We start from the raw sequence: 22,402 nt of genomic DNA on the forward strand, positions 1-22,402 counted from the left end.
CTGCTTCACAAACCACTGACCACCTCCAGGCGCGTATCCATTGTCTCTCGAGATAAGGAGGCCCAAAAGAAAAGAACACTAATCCGATATTCCTACCACATCCCCACCTGTCCCTATATTTCCCTGCCACCTACCTATACTAGGGGCAATTTATAATGGCCAATTTACCTACCAACCTGCAAGTCTTTTGGCTTGTGGGAGGAAACCGGAGCAACCGGAGAAAACCCACACAGACACAGGGAGAACTTGCAAACTCCACACAGGCAGCACCCAGAATTAAACCCGGGTCGCTGGAGCTGTGAGGCTGCGTTGCTAACCACTGTGCCGCCCGATCTGCTCAATCACACCCTCAGCTCCACCTTTGGTGCCTTTGTCCTCATTAAAATAATTGTGCGCTCTCACCCTGGTCATTCCCCCTGATATAGCTCCCACCTCTGCTCCTTGAAGTCCAAAGGACGTATAGTCTGAACATTTATGGAGGACAACTGATCAAGCCGTTCATTGCCACATCTGTCTGGACCACATAAAGCACTATCAGGTCCTGCTCTACTCTGCCAAAACTGTTCTCAATTCCAGGATTATTCTGGAATGCAAAGATAACCCACGGCTTCTTTTCAGCAGTAGTAACTGTCTTCTTAAACCCTTCTCCCCTGCCTCCTCCACCCTCCCCTCCAAAAACAAATGTGAGGCGCTCATGGATTTCTTTGTCACTGAAGTTGAGACCAGCCATTCACCTGCCTCTGCTGCCTCCTAACACACCGAACTAGCGTCCCTCCTATCCTAGCCCTGAACTTGCATCTTTCTCTGGTAGCTTTCATATCTTCCCTCATGTCCTCTCCAAGCTCAACTTGTCCATGAGAACCTCCTGCTGCTCCTTTGACCCTATTTGCACCAAACTGCTGACCATCCAACTTCCCTTCAAATCTGCTGTCATCAACTCCCTCCTCAAAAAACTTACTCTTGACCCCTTTGTCTTTGCAAACTACCATCCCATTTCCAACCACCCGTTCCTCTCCAAAGTCCTTGAACTTGTTGTCACTTCCAAAATCTGTGCCCATCTTTCCCACAACTCCATGTATACACCCCTGCAATCTGGTTTTCACCCCTGCCACAGCACTTAAATGGCCCTTATTAAAGTCACAAATGACATCCTATATGACTGTACCCACAGTAAATTATTCTTCCTCATCCTTCTTGGCCTGTCTGCTACCTTTGTAGAATTATAGAATGTCTACAGCACAGAAGGAGGCCATTCAGCCCGTCATGTCTTTGCTGGCTCGCTGCAAGAGCAACTCGCCTTGTCCCACTCCCCTGCCTTTTCCCTGTAGCCCTACAAATCTTTTCTCTCCAGATTATTGTCCAATTCTTTTTTGAAGGCCTCGATTGAATTTGCCTCCACCACACATTCAGGCAGAACATTCCAGATCCTAACCACTCGCTGCGCAAAGAAGTTGACCTCACATCCTCCTTCGAAGCATCTCCTCCATTGTCCAGCTGGTTGTGAATCTCCTCACCTGGTTCCATTATTCTCTATCCAGTATAAGCCAGAGAATCACCTACAATGGTTTCTCTTCCTGCTGTCACACCCTTACCTCTAAAGTCCCCCAAGGATCTATCCTTGGCTCTCTCCTATTGCTCATCTGCCCCTCTTCAACATTATCCAAAAACATATTGGGCTCCACACGTATGCTGACGATACCCAGCTCTACCTCACCATCGGCTCTCTCTACCCCTCCACTGCTTCTGATTTGTCATGCTGCTTGTCTGACATCCAGTGTTGGATGAGCAGAAATTACATATTGGGAAGGCCAAAGCCATTGCTTTCAGTGCTCTTCAAACTCCATTCCCTGGCCACTGTCTGAGATTAAGCATAACCTTGGCACCCCATTTGATCCTTTGCTGAGATACTGATCCCATATCCTCTCGATCACCAAGATTGCCTACTTCCACGTACATAACATCGCCCGTACCCCCACTACCTCAGCTCATTGTCTGATGAAATCTTTATCCATACCTTTATCACGTCTAGACTTGAAAAGTTTAACACTCTCCTGACCAGCCTCCCACCTTGCACCCTTTGTAATGAGCTCATCCAAAATTCTGCTGACAGTATCGTAATTTGCACCAAGTCCTGTTCACCCATCACCCTTGTGCTCGCTGACCTACAATGGCTCCTGGTCTGGCAATGCCTCAATTTTAAAATTCTCATCCTTATTTTCAAATCCATCCATGGCCTCACCCCTCCTCCAGCACTTACAACCCTCCTTGATCTCTGCACTCCTCCATTCTGGCCTCTTGCAAATCATTGATTTTGCTCCACTGTTGGTGACCATGCCTTCAGCTACCAATTCCCTAAGCTCTGGAATTTCCTCCCTAAACCACTCTGCCTCATTACCTCTCTCCTCTTTTAAGATGCTCCTTAAGACCTACCTCTTTGAGCAAGCTTTTGGTCATCTGTCCTAATGTTTCCTTATGCGGCTCAGTGTCATATTTTATATGATACCTCTCCTGTGAAGCGCCTTGGAAGGTTTTACTACTATGAAAGTTGTACTATGGAAGTGTTATATTGAATTTTTTTTTAAGTATGTACATGTTGGACAAGGGATGTAGGAGCTCATTATGTATTACAATGGCGACTGAAGAACTCTTGAATGATTTGGCTCAGCAGTTTACATTATACAGTTTATTAGGATATTTTGTTCTTGGTGAGACTAGTGAAAATTCAGCACTCAATGGTCAGCTAATGGCATGGGGTAGGAATAGCAGGAAAGGCTTATAAAGGAGCTTGGTAAATGTATAGTTTCCTCAGCCTACAGAGATTAAAAATTCAATATTGCATATCTTTTTCCTCTCCCCACCTCCAAAGAAGCAATCTCAAGATACAATGCTAAAAGAAACACGAATGGAGGTGGAATGAGCCAGAAAGCAAAAGTTGCCCGATGACTGTGCATGAATGTGCTTCCTGTTATAGCATGACCCTTGCAGACATTTAGGGTTCCAAATTTGATCCCATATGTATGTTGAATAAGTGGATCCCAATTAGGCTGGTGGTGGAGTGCGTTACAATTGGTCTCGGTGTCTTTTTTTTCATTCATGGGATGTCACTGGCTAGAGCAGCCTTTATTGCCCATCCCTAATTGTCCTTGAGAAGGTGGTGGTGAGCAGCATCCTTGTACCGCTGCAGTCCTTGGGGTGTAGGTACAACAACAGTGCTGTTAGCAAGTGTCCTAAGAAAGAAAAATTTTCCTTGGTTGTAATAGCGCCTCTAGAGTCAAATCTGTCAAACTCATAAACGACCACCTTCAAATTCCCCTCCCAGCCACACACCATCCTGACTAGGAACTATTTCGCCGTTCCTTCACTGTCACTGGGTCAAAATCCTGGAACTCCCTAACACCACTGTAGGTGTACCTACCCCGCATGGACTGCAGCAGTTCAAGAAAGTGGCTCACCGCCATCTTCTCGAGGGCAATTAGGGATGAAGAATAAATGCTGGCCCAGCCAGCGATACCCACATTCCATAGGAAAAAAAGACAATGTTTAAGAAAAAAATTGAAAGAGGGAGGAAAACTTGAAACTTCTTGTTTAGTTATGACGCCTTTATCTCTACCTTTTGTTTTAAATAGCACAATGTGTCTAATTCCATGAGTCTGTCTATAGCAAATTTAAGGCAATTGGACCAAAACAGAGGAATGTATTTGGCTTTTAAAAAACTTAGAAGTAGCCTTGCAGTGCAAAATACAGCAGTGCAATCATGCAATTTGGAGTTGAACGTCGTCGGGCAATGATGTGACATTGCAGGCGGGAACATAGATATTAATTCAAGATAAATGTAACAAGTGAATGCCAAATCTTTCTTGGTGAAGAATTAAGCTTTTGTTCTCCTACATGACTGATTGTGAGCACTGAGATTTTTCTTATGTAGATATTATGTATAGGACTGCTAGCACTGAATGATGTATCTAGCATGACCTTGACCTATACAGGATATGACTGTCTGGCATGTGGTAAATTTTCTGGGTACTATGGATATGGAATAATTTAAATCTATATGCATAAAAGGTGTAGTATTTTATTTAATGGGTTAGGTAGATATGATTTAAGGAAATGCACAAAATTGAAGATTGCTGAAAAAAAACACTAAAACTTCAACTGGGCCCCTCAGTTGTAATTTTTTTGTAGCTATATTTTATCCATCTATCTATAGTAATTACAACTGATTAGATAAATCTGTACATGTACAAGTATTTTCACCTGCCATGGTGAAGTAAGTTTGGTGTTTTTGATGAGTCTTAAATGTACACAGAGAGTAGTTCTGATGACATCTGAGAGACTGCAACCTGAAGCATTTCACAGTGCCATGGACACTAATGGCATCAAAGTATCAAAAGCTTATTTTCAAGAAATGTCCCATTATAATACACAGGTAGAAATAAAACCTTTAGCACTAGCTTATAAAACAAACAATGATTAATTTTAATAGAGTATACTGAGACAGCATATCCCAAAATTCACTGTAAATACAAAATGTAATGAAATTTCTAATTTTTTATGCAGCAAATCCTATTATATCAGAGAAGACTAATTTGTACATATTGCAGCATAGTCATATGAATGACATTAAATATGTCCATATAATTATATATTGATTATTGATTTATACGGTACAGTATTAAATAGTATATCATACATGCAAACATACTCCTGCACAAACACGGCAGGAAGGCAGCACATGTTAAGTTTGTCATTCACAATTTTAAAATAAGCATATATTCCTTTATCGTACTATAAAGTTGAATGGTACAATGGCAAGGGAATTCTGTAAAGGACTAATGATTTCAAAGTATTCTTTTGTCCTTTGAACAACTTTTTAGCTTGGAAAAAAAGCCTTTCATTTTGAGGCTTTGTTCAGCAATGTTGGCTCCAAAGGCAATTATTGTAACCTTTGTTCCTTCATGATGACTTTACTTGAACTTGCTAGATGTTTCTCCCATCTAGATCATATAAAATTTAAAATTTCTTCTTGTTAATCAGGTTTCTAGCCCTGTTTTTGCCTGGATATTGATTTGAAAACTTTTGCCTTCAGACTGTTGTGCATATTAAAATTGGTTGGAAAATGTGCAAGATGTAAAGTTTGATTTTGCAGAGAAGGATCAAAAGTTGAGAAATAGCCTTTGTCCCATCCTAGTTTTCACTATGTGATGAAATTTACACCATTCTGCTTGATCAAATGTTCTGTACAAACTGTTAAAGGAAAAACAAATAACTCCTAGGAGTGATGAAATTAATTGTGATTTAGTCACACCAATTTACTAATCTTCTCTGAGAGAATGTAGCCAATTCAAAAGCATTTCATTGTAAATACAATAGCACTTTCCTCGATCTTAACTGTTAAAATATTTTCATTTAAAAAGAGCTTTTTGTTGAGCTGTATATTTCTGATTTTGAGAAAAACTTGAAAAAAATATCTTGGTGAACTTTTCCGATTAAGACAATCAAATTGGTTAAGAGCATGTTCTCCCTTTACAAGAAAAACTTTTCAAGATAATTTCTGATGGGATTATATCGCTCTTCAAACTATATTTTACAGATATCCAAATTTAAAATAATGCTGAAATAATTAACCAATAGACCTTTGTAAGCTCAGATTTTTTAATGACATTTTTATGTTCTGATGAAGTTTGGTGACTTCGTCTAGCTCCCTGAGGGTAGATTTGTGTTGTAATCTGGAGGATAAAAGTGCTGCTAATTCCAAAGGAAATATGAGAGGGACTGCATTTTGGGGGCATGGACAATGGCACCACCAATAATTAACCTAGAAGTACCAAGGACCAAACATTGATGAGGGGAAAATTCCATCATGTTGTACTTTAATCCAAATAATTAGGGTGGAAATTCAATATTCTAAAAAATAATCATTTTCAAACTTATTTGTTTAAAATAATTCTTTGCAAATATTTAGTCGTTTAGTGGGATTTTTTATATAACCGTTTTAGTCTTCTCAAAATTGAATGCCATCATATCAAGCTCTTACAACTCTATATTTCCTTTTTTAGCAAAATGAAAAATAAGTCTGCAATTTCCATTTCTTAAATAAAATGTCTCCCATAAAGAATGCTGAAAATGTGTATAGAGAAAAAAATGTATCTGAAGGAGCCAACAAGTGAGATTTTTTTAAATTAAATTAACTCTTTGGAAAAATGTGTTTTTCTCCTGAACTTTGTTTACACTAAGTACATTAAAATGCAATTTGAGTCCAATTGTTAAATTAGGCTCTTGAACAAAACTGAAAGCTCCAGGTAATTATAAAGTCTTTCAGGCAGGACATTCCTGTAAGGAGGAAACTTAAAGGTGCTTGTAATTAACTGATTTCTGTTGAACAACAAAAGTATTGACGCAAGTTTTGTAAATTAATATCTTTGCAGGTACAGAACAACAGCAATTATATTGGTCCAAGTGAAATAGCTGTAACTAGATATCAAATTTACTTAATTTTTTATTTCATTGTACTTCAGTGGTGACTCTAACCCACCCACGTGATTTTGCTGCACCTGTGTGTGTGTCCTGATGCTGTGGAGGAAGTTTATCAACTGGTATGTTTTACTATGTTAAAGGTGCTTTATAAATACAAGTTGTTGTTGTGGTACAATCATTAGCAATGCATCTTAAACATACATTATGCTCACTGGAGCTTCAAATTGGAAGTCAGGGTCTCTTAAGTATCTCAGAGCAGTCAAAGTTCAATATATCTGGCACAAAAGTGCATTTGGATCATTTCAGTGGCATTAAATATGTGATATTTAGTCTAACCTTTTGGGAGTTTTCCTGGTAGAAAAATCAGGAAAATAATGTGCATGTCAGTAACTACCTTTTTAATGGTTTTTCTGTTATATAATTTTGGGGTAAGTAGTTTGCATTATAATGGGGATGTCGCCACAGTCACTGGTTCTTCCAGCTTTGATGGAGATTATCTACATTTTTGGCAATAGGTTTTACTCTTGTTTTTTCCTTAATGTTTAGACATTTATAGGGAAAATTGGAATGGGGATGAGATTTGTAGAATAACTTTCAGAACCATCATCTTTTTGACCAATAAAAAAAAATGTTTCACATAAATGAGTTTCAAAATATCTTGCTAACTTACAGGAATTGTTTTGTTTGCAAATTGCACCAATTTAGCAATTGCCTCTTTTAAGATACATACCCATTTTAAACATTCCTTTTTTGTCGAGCCATTTTCTTTCTTGTATTTCTTCCCATTATTACACACTGGGCTGAATTTTACCGGCCTGTCAATGCAGCGGGTTGCAGTGTGGAGGCCGGTAAAATGCTGTGGGGAGGGGCCCGCCGCATGTTACTGGCGGCGGGGGGGACATCAGTGCGGCACCCCGCCGCCAGGCGGCGGGCCCTTCATCTCCATATTAAAATGAACCCTAATGACACTTAAATTAACTTTCCTGCAGTTGGCGGCCGTCCCACGCCGATTTTACGGCTTCCGTTCGGCTTTCGCGCGCCTTTGGAACTCCATACGGAGTTCCGGGCGAGAACTTGGCGGGGAGAGGAATAAAATTTTCAGGGTGGAGGAGTGGGGAGAACGCTTTTGATTGGATGTTGGGAAGGGGGTGAAGGGCAAGAGATTGAAGGTTGGGGGGAAAGTTCAGGTGTTTGAAAAAGTCAATTCTGGCAATGAAATGACTGTTAGGGGGTTCAGAAGGGACCTCCATCATAATTTTTTTTATTTAATAAAGTATAACACTGATATCTCTTTAAATGTTAAAATTTCGCTGAAGGGCTTAGAGCCCTTTAAAAATGGCACCTGCCCATTGGCGCAGGATGCCGTTGCCAGGGACACGGAGGCTGCCCCCTCTATGTCATCGGGGGCAGCTGCTCCACCCCCTCTATTTAAATGAGCCCCTGCACATAATATCGCAGGGTCTCAGGGATGGCACATCCCCACGGGATGCACGCCATGTTTAGAGTGCGCCAGCACGAACTGCGGCACACTTATAAAATTCAGCCGTGTGTGTATATCCCTCTTTCAGCTTGAAAGGCAATCAGGGAAAGGGATTAGAGAATTCTCTGCAACTTAACCCTATGCAGAAGAGACTATCCTGATGATTCACATTTGATTTTTGAATTGTTACAAGAATATAAATATTAATTCAGAAACTACTGCTGGTTTGAATCTTCATTTACAATATCTGGCAGTTACACAGCATCCATGAATCCTAGTATTGTTTTCCAGACAGTTGATATTCAGACTGCCAATTGGTTTACTTTTCCTTGATTGTCATCAAGAAGCCAACTAGTATCACTAATGTGTCTTGTTGCAGACAGCGTAGTAATATGTTTTTGTTCAGTTATTAGTGGGCAATAATGAGCATTTTTTAAAATCAAGTTGATGATGACTCAACAACTACAACTTGCCATTTATATAATGCTTTTAACATAGAAAAACATTTCAAGGTGCTTCACAAAGGGGTAATTGGACAAAGTGGCATCACCATGCCAAAGAAAGAGATATTAGGAGGAGTAGCCAAACGCTTGACTAAAGAGATGGATTTTAAGAAGAATTTAAAAGGAGGAGGTGGAGGGGTTTAGGAAGGGAATTCAGAGTGTAGGCCTTGATAGCTTTAGTCTTGGCTCCCAAAGTTAGGGTAAAGGTGGGTACAAGATGGCAGAGTTGGACAAACTAAGACCTCTGGGAGAGTTGAGGAGGATAATGAGAGTAAAATGCACCATGATCACATTCACAGGGGGTGTCATTTGTGACTTTGATTCGGGCCGTTTCAAATCTGTGGCAGGGCATAAACAAGATTGGAGATATTCAAACATGGACTTAAGGAAAAGATGGGCACAAATTTGGGAGGTGACACATGTTCGCAGATTTTTAAGAGAAGAAAGTGGTTGGAGATGGAGCAGTAGTTTTCAAGGATAAAGGAATCGAAGGAAGGTTTTTATGAAGAGTTTTTAATGAGCAGTGTTTGTTAGAGGTGGTCTTGAAAGTGGAGGTGGCCTGGTATAGTACCTGAAGAAAGGGAACTATTTACAATGTAAGCTAGAATATGGCACGTGAAGAGAATTTAAGTAATCATAGTTTATTGGGAATGGGAGTCCGTGGAGCAGGAAATGGATCTCATGAACAAGATGAGCACAGAGAGGACATGGGGGAAAATGGGAGAAAAACATGGATTCGGGACTAGGGTAGGGTGAGGTTTGATTGGAGGTGGGAGAACCAGCAGAGACAGCTGAACATCTGGTTTCAAGCTTAGTTGTCAAAGGAGTCCATGAAGTCCTTGTACTTGGAGGTGACAGTGGAGAGCCAGTGACAAGGTTTAAGGAAATGGGTTATCTTTCAGTGCTATATTAACATTGTTGTACTAAAAATAAATTTAACTGAAGTACTTAAAGTTTTGATTTATTTGAACATGTTAGTCCTCTCAGTTGAGTGACCAAAAGTACTTTGCATATCCCTACCATTATAGGATTTTCATGCTCATTTGTTATTAAGCTGATGGAGGTCAAGAAAGTACCATGTTCAGTCCCTAGTTTATAATGGTTGACAATGCTCAGCTAAAGAAACCTATGTACCCGGCCTATGGAGAGGGAAAATAAATGGCAAAGGTTCCTACTCCTGAGCATTATCCACTAAGCCTGGATGGAAATTGCACATTTGGAAGTCTCATTTGTGATATCCAACTTTCAATCTAGCTTTTCCCCCCCACCCCCCCCCCCCGCACCCCACAACCAGTGCGCCCCCCCCCCCCCCCCCCTCCAAACAATATGATGGAATAACCTACTGTGATTGTCCACAGTCACATGAAAAGATGCCATTTTGGACAAGGTACTAGAGAAAGGAAGAAAATAACATGTTGAACAAATTAGCACAAAGCTGCAGTATTTTTCGTGGTGCAGCATTACAAAATGTTGTGCTACTGATTGTTTAAAAGAAAATAATGACTAAGCTGCAGAAGATTTATAGAAACATCAATAACATAATGCAAAAAACAAACTGGTTTCTCCTAGGTTAAAGTCTTGCTTATTCAAAACATTTAAATATCAATTACTGCATTTAAAACGTTTGTTACGTCATTGAGATTTTTTTTCAACCAGTATAAAAACTTTTTTTGATTCCACAGTTCTTCAGTTTTCAGAATTACAAACATCTACACTAGTTAGCTTTCCATTTCTAAGTTGTGAGTTCCTACCTTTTAATGTAGCCTCCTGAAGCTCACCCCGAATGGATTTCAATATGCCATTAAAGCTGCTTCAGTTGAATGTCATTTATCGCTTTGCTGCACTGAATAGAACTTGTGGACCATCACCTCCGTTAATCTCCACTTTTGGAAAAGCAGTTAAAATATTCAGACTCTAAATACATACCAAAGGGATATAGCAGCTCTTATTCATTTATTTTTACAGGTTGAGTGCAGCATAAGTTGAATGATTTTATTTTCCACATTGTTGGTATTTATTTGTATTGTATTAAATGTACCAGATACATTTTAAGGATTTTTTTGTAGAAGACTTTCAATACTACATTCAATGACAAAAATGTTTTCCTTCATTGTCTCAGTACAACTTGCCTTGATGTGATTACTATCCTGGAAACCTACACAAGTGGGGCATGCATTTAATGTTACTGTGAACTTATAATTTATGTAATTTAATTCATGCAGTGGTCATATTGCACATGGTTCAATCAGGACTGAAATATGACTGAAGTATATAAAATCTTTTAATGTATATGTATTTTAGCATGCAAAATTGTGCATAAAATGTAATAATGAAATTCTGTTCTGTTATTACTTAGTGTACTTTGTTTTCTCCATGCACATCATTGTACAGGTCTAAGGCACTTTGGAGAACTGAAGACTGGGTTTATGAGGATCAGTGATTCCCTTAGTTACCAGAATATGTTTCTTAAAGATGCTGCTATAGATTCGGGAGGATCCATTGTATTTTTGATTATCTGTCAAGCCAAAGTAGCAATAAAGATTTATACTGCATACAACATATGGCTATGAAATTTTATTCAAACTTAAATTAGGAGTTAGGTGTCAAGAGTGGTGCCAGACTTGTACAGATTTCCTCATATTGCCATTTGAAATTGAATTATATTCTAATTTTTCCCTGTGCCCTCCCAGACAATAAAATCTCACTTTTTCTCCCAATTCAAGTCTATACCACCATTCAGCTAATAGCAGGTACCCTGCTCCTAACAAAGTAAACACTTTGCTAGAGTATGAACTTAAAAAGAATATTAATGCGGTTGAGATAGAAAGGGTGAAAATATTTGACAAACTAGTAAAACTAAAAGAGGATAAAATCCCAGGTCCAGATGGTAAGCACCATGCATACTCAGGAAACTAGGGAGGAGATTGCAGGGGCACTACGAAAGTTCCATAGAAGAGGAGCTACTGCCAGAGGACCGGTGGACAGCCAAAGGAGGGTGATGGAATCTATAGACCTATCGAATCTATAGCTTAGTGTCAGTGGTAGGAAATATACTGGAATCTACGCTGAAAGAAGTGATAGGAGGATCCAGAGAGAAAATATAACTGAAAAATAGTATGGACACCAAAAGTCCAAGTCATGCTTAACTAACCGGATAGAATTCTTTAAAGAAGTAATGGAAAGAGTAGACAAGTGTAATACAGTGGATATCATATGCCTGGATCTTCAAAAGACCTTTGCTAAGGTACTACTAGGTAGCCTCATGACAAGGGTTAGGGAATGCAGAGTCAGCTGACAAATAGCTGAAAGGATAGAAAATCTGCTAAAAGAAATTGAAAGAGAGTAGGGGTAAAGGGTAGATTGGAGGAAGGTGTCAAGCAGTGTTCTGCAACCATTGTTGTTAATTTACATTGGCCCAGAATTTGTAGGGTTTTTGATGATGCACTGTCAGTGTTCACTGTCATTACCTCTCTGAATCTGACCGCAGCTTCAGCATTTAGTGCAAACGCAGATTAATATGGAAATCCTGAAGTTGCTTCATTGCAGGCTGCGCTGTGGACCCCATTCCCCTCGAAGCAGAAATCCATGAAATCAATTGATATGATGAGAAATTCCCCTTTTCTGCTCTCCTATCACTTAGAAACCCCATAAAATGCAACTAGGTTTTTTTTTAACTGTGATCTAAGTAATAACTACTGAACAACCAATTTGACCCTGAAAAAATAATTTTATATTTGTGGAATGTTATTAACTGTCTCCATTATGATTAATTACTAGATTTTAAAAATACTTTTTGAAGATTTTTCACAATATTTCAGCATCTACCTTAACCCATATGAATTTCCAACTTTTATCTTGCGCTCTAGTGATTTGATTGTGAGCGCTTTTCATTTCTTGGTTGGCTGGCTGTGAGAATTCTTTAATGTGATTGGCTTGTTGGACAGCTTGATGTCATCACTGCAGCTCAATGCTGGAAATCTACTAGACAGTGCTACAATCGCACATCGAGCGAGTTAAAGTTCTCACTAGAGATATTGTGAGGTCTCATCAAGGCTTTCTTCGAGGTCAGCAGTGAGCACCCTAGCTTTGCCATTGACCACAAAATTCGGGCCATTGATCAATTGGATTTGGGACCAGTAACTCATCAAAATTTGCAGATGATAGCAAACTGTGGGGTATAGCTAACACTGAGGTGAAATGTAGCAAAAGGCATTCGAAAACTTGTAGCCTGGGTAGTTAAGTGGCAAATTAACATGTATGTGTGAGATCATGCACTTTGGTAAGAAAAATAGTAGCATCACTTATACTTGAGAAAATAAGAAACTGAATTGGGTAGAACAAAGGGATCTTGGAATACAAGTCGTCGTCATGTGAAATACAAGTAAAAGTAGCATTGCAGTTAATAATGCATGTAAAGGTGTTAATAAAGCATTGGGATTTATTTCTAAGCAAATAGAGTTCAGAAGTAAAGTTCAATTAAACTTCTATAGGACCAGGTCATGCTTAAGAGTATAGTGCTTGCATATTCTTTTTATAGTATAGCGAATGTACAAAAAAGATTTGCAAGAATGACATCAGAACTGAAAGGTTACAGCTGTTCAGAAAGATTGAACATGTTGGGGATTTTTCTTCAGAAAAACAAAGGAGTTGGAGATCTGATAGGTCTTTTAAATTATGAATGGGTTGAACAAGGTAGATGTGGAGAGAATATTTGCATTTGTGGGAGAATCCAAAACTATAGGGGCCATGAATACAAGATAGTTAAAAAGAAATCCAATGGAAAAGTATGGAGAAAATCCTTTGCTCAGTGGTTAGAATGTCGAATTCACTATCATAGGAAGTGATTGAGGCAAATAACTTGTCTAATTTCCTTTTGTAAGTGTCTGAGTGTATGGGAGGAAAAGAATTCGAAAGATCTGCTGAAAGGTTGAGGTTTAGATAGATGGAATGGGAGGAGACATATGGAATATAAACAATAACACAGACTAGGTCGGCTGAATGGACTGCTGCTGTGCTGTAAAATCAAGGTGAACTTTTCAAGGGGAATGGAGCAAAGGAATCCATTATAAGATCAGCAAGCACTGTGGTAAGGAAAGGTAGGTCAGTATTAGGAAAGGGGTGGGAAAGGAATGTTGGATGATCCTTATCCCTTTACTATCAGATTTGTGAAAGCTAGAGACAGTAATATCTCTGATGATTAACTTTCTTTCAAAGCGTTTATCCTAAGATTATATACAGAGCAGTCCATGCCAGTCCCACTTCAAGAAACTTGTATGTAAAGAACTTCCCAGGAATCATAAGTGGTTGCCTATCCAGGCTGTCCATGATACCAAAGTCCCTAAACTATTTTATATCCATCTTTTATACTCTTTTAAATAAAACAAGCATACCACATCTAATTCTTGCTGAGTTTAACTTTGGTCATCTTATGACCCTTAGGTCAATGGACAGATTGTTGAATGCAACCATAGGTGGTCTCATCATTGTCAATAGTCTGTTCCATTGTCCAAAGTTTCATCCTTCTGCAAGGTTATTTTTGTCCTTGTGACAAAAAGATAAGGATCTGCAAGCATACAGCTTGAACTAATTCTGCCTACATTCACAATTCAGTCTTTGTTCTGTATTAAAACAATGCAAAACATAACCCTATTCTTAGAAGGAATAGAAGTAGGAGATGGGTCTTATTTATAATTATTACTGAGAATAATTCAGAATAAAATGGAAGATAGGGTAAGAGTTTATTTACTTAAGACCTGCAGAATTAATGGGCTGCATATACTGACACCACATGTCTGACCAGAATGGAGATGATTGGATAATTTCCAGGTCAATTATGCCTGGGAATCTCACTGATATAAGTAACCGGAATTAATTTTATGCACATAATTTGTACTTTGTAACTATCCTCCACTGACTGACTGGATTTTGCTGGAGAAATAATTTGTATTATGAACTATTCCCCACTCTGCATCTTGCTGGAGAAATAATTCTGCTGTACTTGAGAGTCTCAGTTGTGGTTTTGGTTATGAGTTTGGAGACTCTACGATAGTTTGAGTAAAATAACACCTCACAAGTCCTTCCCCAGCTCCAACTCGGTTGACAAAGCAGGGTCAATATTCACTCCACTGATTTAAAGTTCTTGGGCTTTTTAATTATGTCATGAAAACCCTATATGCCAAAGGGAAAATATTAATTTCATCAGTTGGAACCTTACATTAGACTTTTACTGGAAAATCTTACAAATAACTTTTTTTTTAAAAAAACTGGCAGCCAAGATGGCCACTGCAATTTACATTTGAAACACCAAAAGATTAAACTTGAGATGACGAGTCTCATTCAACCTAGCCAGAACAATGGGGTGCTCTCAGTAATTAAATTACCTAGAATGGCCTTATCAACATGGTTGTCAGGGCCATCTACACCCATTGACTTTGAAAGATCCAAGTGTGACTGGATGTCTTGAGGTGCAGCACCTTGAAACTCAGAGAAGACTCCAGAAAAACCTAATTTAAAAAAACAAAGGGGTTTGATGGAGTCATGTGACTGACCTGTGCAGCTCTGGAGAGACTGTAAGCTTTGTCATACAGAAAGCAGAGTAGAGTACTGAAAAGCCATCAACGAAGCAGGTCTCTCTCTCTCCCCAGCAAAGATCAGAGAAGACCTGGCTGCAACTGGGAAAGCCCCTCAAGCCTATAGACTGCCCCAGCCAGCAACTAGGGGACAAATATCAAACCCCTCTTCTGCCTTCAGGAGCCCTGAGAAAAGCAAGCCCACAACCGCATGTGGCCCAGCAAGGACTTCAGGTCTACAATTTCAACTGAGGACGATGGGACAAATATACCGTATTTAAATTCCATTTATTCCGGTCTTTAATCCAACCACCAAATTTGTTTTCCCTCTGTAATCTATTTGTATGTGTGTATGTGACTCTCGTGTGAATTTGTAGCATATTTTTAGTAATTTTACCAGGTTAGGGTGTTAACTTACCTCTTTCTTGTTTAAACTTGAGAAAACCTATCTGGTTCTTTTGCCATTACATTAAAGGAACAGGAGCAAGCGCTCACGGAGGTGGTAAGTTCAACCACTGTGTTAAGTTCAACCACTGTGTTTAAAAAAAAAGGATAAATCCTGTTACAGTCAAACCAGAGAAGGGGCAAAAGGGGAGCCTGAGACCCCCTCACCTGGCTGTAACTATTGGCTTCAATTGACTGCTGGTCACTGTTTTCTTCAATTAACTAATTACTGCAGTGAAACAGGACATTCCTGTATAGCTTCAATTGACTGCTGGTATCAGCAGATCAATGAATTAATTTTAAGTAATTGTAGCCACAGCAGGAGAAACTGACTTGGATCAGGCTTCAATTAATTGCTGTTCACTGCAGGTCAGGTGATGAATGTAGGATTAATGTGATCATAGGTGCCTGTAGCAGGGACTACTTCAGGTGAAGGACTTTTGAACTGGTTTAAAAGTTTAGAATCTTTAGCATGATTTCATTAGATTCTTCCCAGATTAAACTGATAACCTGGATAGAAATCATACAGAAACTCCAAGCCCTTGTCTTTAGAATATACTGCAAACTCTACACATATATGTGACAAGTTGCTGTAATAGGTTAGATTCATAAAACAAAAGCAGGTTAGCTCTAAAACATCCTGCATAATGCAGAACTGGTTAACACAAACTGGTTCAGCAAAATACTGCAGATGCTGGAAATCTGAAATAAAAACAGAAAGTGCTGGAAGTACTCAGCAGGTCAGGCAGTATCGATGGAAAGAGAAGCAGAGTTAATGTTTCGGGTGTGTGACTTTTCATTGGAACTGGCCAGAAATAAAAGGTAACCAAGGGGCTAATAAGAGTGAAGAACTTAAAGTAATTAATATCAGCAGAGAAAATTATTGGAGAAACGTAAAGGACTAAAAGCCAACAAACCCCCAGGACATACGAACTTGCGAATTAGGAGCAGGAGTAGGCCACTCGGCCCCTCGAGCCTGCTCTGCCATTCAACAAGGTCATGGCTGATCTGATTGCAACCTCAACTCCACATTCCCGCCTACGCCCAAGAACCTTTCACCCCCTTGCTTATCAAGAATCTATCTACCTCCGCCTTAAAAATATTCAAAGACTCTGCTTCCACCGTTTTTTGAGGAAGAGAATTCCAAAGATTCACGCCCCTCTGAGAAAAAAATTCCCCTCATCTCTGTCTTAAATGGGTGATCCCTTATTTTTAAACAGTGACCCCTAGTTGAGATTCTCCCACAACAGGAAACATCCTTTCTACATCCACCCTCTCAAGACCTCTCAGGAGCTTATCTGTTTCAATCAAGTCATCTCTTACTCTTCTAAACTCCATCGGATAGAAGCCTTGCCCATCCAACCTTCCCTTGTAAGACAGCCCACCCATTTTGGGTATTAGTCTAGTAAACCTTCTCTGAACTGCTTCCAATGCATTTACATCCTTCCTTAAATAACGAGACTAATACTATACACAATACTCCAGATGTGGTCTCACCAATGCCCTGTATAACTGAAGGATATCCTCCCTACTTTTGCATTCAGTTCCCCTCCCAATAAACTATAACATTCTATTAGCTTTCCTAATTACTTGCTGTACTTGCACAGTAACCTTTTGCAATTCATGCACTAGGACACCCAGATCCCTCTGCATTCAGAGCTCAGCAATCTCTCACCATTTAGATAATAACCTTTTTTATTCTTACTGCCAAAATGGACAATTCCACATTTTCCCACATTATACTCCATTTGCCAGATCTTTGCCCACTCACTATCTCACTGATGAAATCCATCAGGACCTGGGGACTTGTCAACCTGCAGCTCCAACAACTTGCTCAGTACCACTTACCAGGTGATTGTAATTTTCTTGAGTTCCTCCCTCCCTTCCATTTTCTGATTTACAGCTATTTCTGGAATGTTACTTGTATCCTCTATAAGAAAGACCGATGCAAAATACCTGTTCAATTCATCTGCCAAATCCTTATTTTCCATTATTAATTCCCCAGACTCACTTTCTATAGGGCCAGTGCTCAATTTGTTAACTCCTTTCTTTTTTAAATATCTATAGAACCTACCGTCTGTTTTTATATTTCTAGCTAGATTTCTCTCGTACTCTAATTTTTCCCTTCTTATTTGTCTTTTAGTCATTCTTTGCTGTTTTTTATATTCTGTCCAATCTTCTGACCTGCCAGCCATCTTTGCGCAATTAAGTTTTTTCTTTAATTTTGATGCTATCTTTAACTTTTTTAGTTAACCATGGATGATGGCTCCTCCCCTTATCTGCTGGTTTAGACCTGACAGCCTAAATCCTAGGCCTGAATTTTATTAGTGTGCTGCGCACCATGGTAGCGCACTTTCAACTCGGCAGCCATCCGATACGAAAGTGCCACCTAGGAGCCCCTGCGATATTATATGCGGAGGCTCATTTAAATGGAGGGGGTGGAGCGGCCGCCACCCGATGACATAGAGGGGGTGGCCACCGCGTCCCAGACAATGGCGACTGGCCTATTTTTAAAGGGCTGCAAACCCTTCGGAGAAATTTTAATTTTTAAAGTGATATTGCAAAGCATTATTTATTGAAACTTAAATAAATAATGGAGACCCTTTCCCATCCCCCCAATGTTTTTTTTACAGGGGACATTAGCAGAAAAAGAAATTTTATTACCAACCTGCACTTGCCCCCCAACCTCTTAACGTTTGTCCTTCAACCCCTTCCCACCGTCCCCACATCCAATAAAAATTGTTTTCCCTGCTCCCCCACGCCTCCCGCCCTGAAAATTTTATTCCTCCCCCCCCACCAAGTTCTCGTCTCGGAATTCCATATATGGTGTTCCGAAGGCACATGAAGCACAAAAGGCGGGCGTAAAATTGGCGTGGGATGGCCTCCACCTGCAGGTAAGTACATTTACATCTTATTAATGTTAATTTAAATATGGAGATAAAGGGCCCGTCACCAGGCGACCAGTGGGCCGTACTGAGGTAATGTGCGGCAGGCCCTTCTCAACGTCGTGGATCAAGATGGGACTCTCCCCGCAGAATTTTACCGGCCCCCGCGCCACGATTCGCGGCGTCAAGGGGTCGGGAAAATTCAACCCCTAGGGTTCTAAAAGAGGTGGCTGCAGAGACTGGTTATGATTTTCCAAAATTCCCTAGATTCTAGAAAGGTCCCAACAGATTGGAAGTTTGCAAATGTAACGCAGCTATTCAAGAAAGGAGGAAGAAAGAAAACAAGGAACAACAGGCCAGTTAGCCTGACATCAGTCATTGGGCAAATGCTGTTATCTATTATTTAGGAAGTCTTAACAATGCACTTAGAAAATCCATAGTATTATCAGACAAAGTCAACATGGTTTTATGAAATGGAAATGATGTTTCTCAAATTTATTAGTCTTTTGAGGAAGTACCTAGCAGGGTAGATAAAGGGGAGCCAGTAGATGTAGTGTACTTGGATTTCCAAAAGGCATTTGATAAGGTGATATACCAAAGGCTAATATGCAAGATATAGGCTCATGGACTTGGTGGTAATATCTTAGTATGGAGTGAGGATTGGTTAATGGACAGGAAGCAGGGACTAGGAATAAACGGGGCAATTTCAAATTGGCAGGCTGTAACTAGTGGAGTGCTGCAAGGATCAGTGTTGGGGCCTCAGCTATTTACAATCTGTATTAATGACTTAGACAAAGACCGAGAGTAATGTATCCAAGTTTGCCGATGATACAATGCTAGGTTGGAATGTAAGCAGTGAACAGGTCACAAGGAGGCTGCAAAGAGATATAGACAGGTTATATGAGAGGACAACAAGATGCAGTTATATTTGGGGACATGTGAAGCTATTCACTTTAGTAATAGGAGAAAAGCAGGACTGCAAAGGCATATGCAGTATCCTGCTCACATTTGGCTGCCCTCAGAAGTTTCTCACCTTCCTCCGTCTATTCCACGATGACGTGCAAGCCATAATCCTCATCAATAGAATCACCATAGACCCTATCTCAGTCAAGACCACGGTCAAGCAAGGCCGTGTCATCGCGCCAACCCTCTTCATTTTTCTCACTGCAGTGCTACACCTCACCTCCAGTAAATTACCCGCAGTCGTGGAGATAATCTACAGAACAGATGGGAAACTGTTCAACCTACACTGCCTTCAATCCAATACCAAAATCACTTCAACCTCAGTCGTTGAGCTTTAGTATGCAGATGGTGCTTGTGTGTGCGCTCACTCTGAAACTGAGCTCCAAATCATTTTCAACTCCTTCTCCGAAGCAGATGAGAAAATGGTCTTTCACTAAGCACTCGGAAAATGAAGGTCCTCTTCCAACCAAGGTAAGGTAAGGTGCAGGAGGGTTAGCACCTACGGCAAAAGTGCGAGGAGAAATGCAGACTGGTTTCAACCTCATAATGAAGAGCTGGAACCTGTCATAGCCGCTAAGCGCATTGCACTGTTGAACTACAAGAAAGCCCCCAGCGAGTTAATATCCGTAGCACTTAAAACAGCCAGGAGCACTGCACAAAAGAACAGCCAGGCGCTGCGCAAACGACTACTGGCAACACCTATGCAGTCATATTCAACTGGCCTCAGACACCGGAAACATCAGAGGAATGTATGATGGCATTAAGAGAGCTCTTGGGCCAACCATCAAGAAGATCACCCCCCTCAAATCTAAATCGGGGACATAATCACTGACCAACGCAAACAAATGGACCGCTGGGTTGACCACTACCTAGAACTGTACTCCAGGGAGAATGTTGTCACTGAGACTGCCCTCAATGCAGCCCAGCCTCTACCAGTCATGGATGAGCTGGACATACAGCCAACCAAGTCGGAACTCAGTGATGCCATTGATTCTCTAGCCAGCGAAAAGCCCCTGGGAAGGACAGCATTACCCCTGAAATGATCAAGAGTTCCAAGCCTGCTATACTCTCAGCACTACATGAACTGCTATGCCTGTGCTGGGACGAGGGAGCAGTACCTCAGGACATGCGCGATGCCTCTATAAAAACAAAGGTGACCGAGGTGACTGCAACAACTACCGTGGAATCTCCCTGCTCAGCATAGTGGGGAAAGTCTTTGCTCGAGTCACTCTAAACAGGCTCCAGAAGCTGGCCGAGCACGTTTACCCTGAGGCACGGTGTGGCTTTCGTGCAGAGAGATTGACTGTTGACATGCTGTTCTCCCTTCGTCAGATACAGGAGAAATGCCGCGAACAACAGATGCCCCTCTACATTGCTTTCATTGATCTCACCAAAGCTTTTGTCCTCGTCAGCAGACGTGGTCTCTTCAGACTACTAGAAAAGATTGGATGCCCACCAAAGCTACTAAGTATCATCACCTCATTCCATGACAATATGAAAGGCACAATTCAACATGGTGGCTCCTCATCAGAGCCCTTTCCTATCCTGAGTGGCATGAAACAGGGCTGTGTTCTCGCACCCACACTTTTTGGGATTTTCTTCTCCCTACTGCTTTCACATGCGTTCAAGTCCTCGGAAGAAGGAATTTTCCTCCACTCAAAATCAGGGGGCAGGTTGTTCAACCTTGCCCGTCTAAGAGCGAAGTTCAAAGTACGGAAAATCCTCATCAGGGAACTCCTCTTTGCTGACGATGCTGCTTTAACATCTCACACTGAAGAGTGCCTGCAGAGTCTCATCGACAGGTTTGCGGCTGCCTGCAATGAATTTGGCCTAACCATCAGCCTCAAGAAAACGAACATCATGGGGCAGGATGTCAGAAATGCTCCATCCATCAATATTGGCGACCACGCTCTGGAAGTGGTTCAAGAGTTAACCTACCTAGGCTCAACTATCACCAGTAACCTGTCTCTAGATGCAGAAATCAACAAGCACATGGGAAAGGCTTCCACTGCTATGTCCAGACTGGCCAAGACAGTGTGGGAAAATGGCGCACTGACACGGAACACAAAAGTCCGAGTGTATCAAGCCTGTGTCCTCAGTACCTTGCTCTATGGCAGCGAGGCCTGGACAACGTATGTCAGCCACGAGCGACATCTCAATTCATTCCATCTTTGCTGCCTCCTGAGAATACTTGGCATCAGGTGGCAGGACCGTATCTCCAACACAGAAGTCCTCGAGGCAGCCAACATCCCCAGCTTATAAACACTACTGAGTCAGCGGCGCTTGAGATGGCTTGGCCATGTGAGCCGCATGGAAGATGGCAGGATCCCCAAAGACACATTGTACAGCGAGCTCGCCACTGGTATCAGACCCATCGGCCGTCCATGTCTCCGCTTTAAAGACGTCTGCAAACGCGACATGAAATCCTGTGACATTGATCACAAGTCGTGGGAGTCAGTTGCCAGCGTTCGCTAGAGCTGGCGGACAGCCATAAAGGCGGGGCTAAAGTGTGGTGAGTCGAAGAGACTTAGCAGTTGGCAGGAAGAAAGACAAAAGCGCAAGGGGAGAGCCAACTGTGTAACAGCCCCGACAATCAAATTTTTCTGCAGCACCTGTGGAAGAGCCTGACACTCTAGAATTGGCCTTTATAGCCACTCCAGGCGCTGCTCCACAAACCACTGACAACCTCCAGGCGCTTACCCATTGTCTCTCGAGATAAGGAGGCCAAAGGAGGAGGAAGGAGGGTTAGAGGGGATTTGCGGAAACAAATTTTCACCCAGAGGGTGGTTGGAATCTGGAACACACTGCCTGAAGAGGTGGTAGCGGCAGGAACCCTCACAACATTTAAGAAGTGTTTAGATGAGCACATGAAACGCCATAGCATACAAGGCTACGGGCCAAGTGCTGGAAAATGGGATTAGAATAGTTAGGTGCTTGATGGCCGGCACAGACACGATGGTCCAAAGGGCCTGTTTCTGTGCTGTATGACTCTATGAATAACCAGCTCCCACAGCACAACACCTTCCCTGTCAATCAAGATCAATGGCAAAATCCTGGAAAATATGGACCATTTTCCATGTCTTG

General features: G+C 41.1%; 1 protein-coding gene across 4 annotated transcripts in view; it reads left to right on the forward strand.

The window, feature by feature from the left end:
- Window positions 1-11,014, forward strand: part of LOC137378861 (PH domain leucine-rich repeat-containing protein phosphatase 2-like) — a 228,918-nt gene extending 217,904 nt beyond the window's left edge. Inside the window, exons 20-21 of one of the 4 annotated variants that reach the window (XM_068049312.1) lie at window positions 6,516-6,593; window positions 10,849-11,014. In XM_068049312.1, coding sequence (XP_067905413.1) covers window positions 6,516-6,568 — 53 coding nt within the window. In that variant the 3' untranslated portion in view covers window positions 6,569-6,593; window positions 10,849-11,014. Of the gene's footprint in view, window positions 1-6,515 lie in introns of all 4 variants that reach the window. The other 3 variants (XM_068049311.1, XM_068049313.1, XM_068049314.1) reach the window with 3 other exon arrangements.
- The last annotated feature ends 11,388 nt before the right edge of the window (window positions 11,015-22,402 follow it).

This window comes from Heterodontus francisci, chromosome 17 (genome assembly GCF_036365525.1).
Source record: "Heterodontus francisci isolate sHetFra1 chromosome 17, sHetFra1.hap1, whole genome shotgun sequence".
Lineage (NCBI taxonomy): Eukaryota > Metazoa > Chordata > Chondrichthyes > Heterodontiformes > Heterodontidae > Heterodontus > Heterodontus francisci.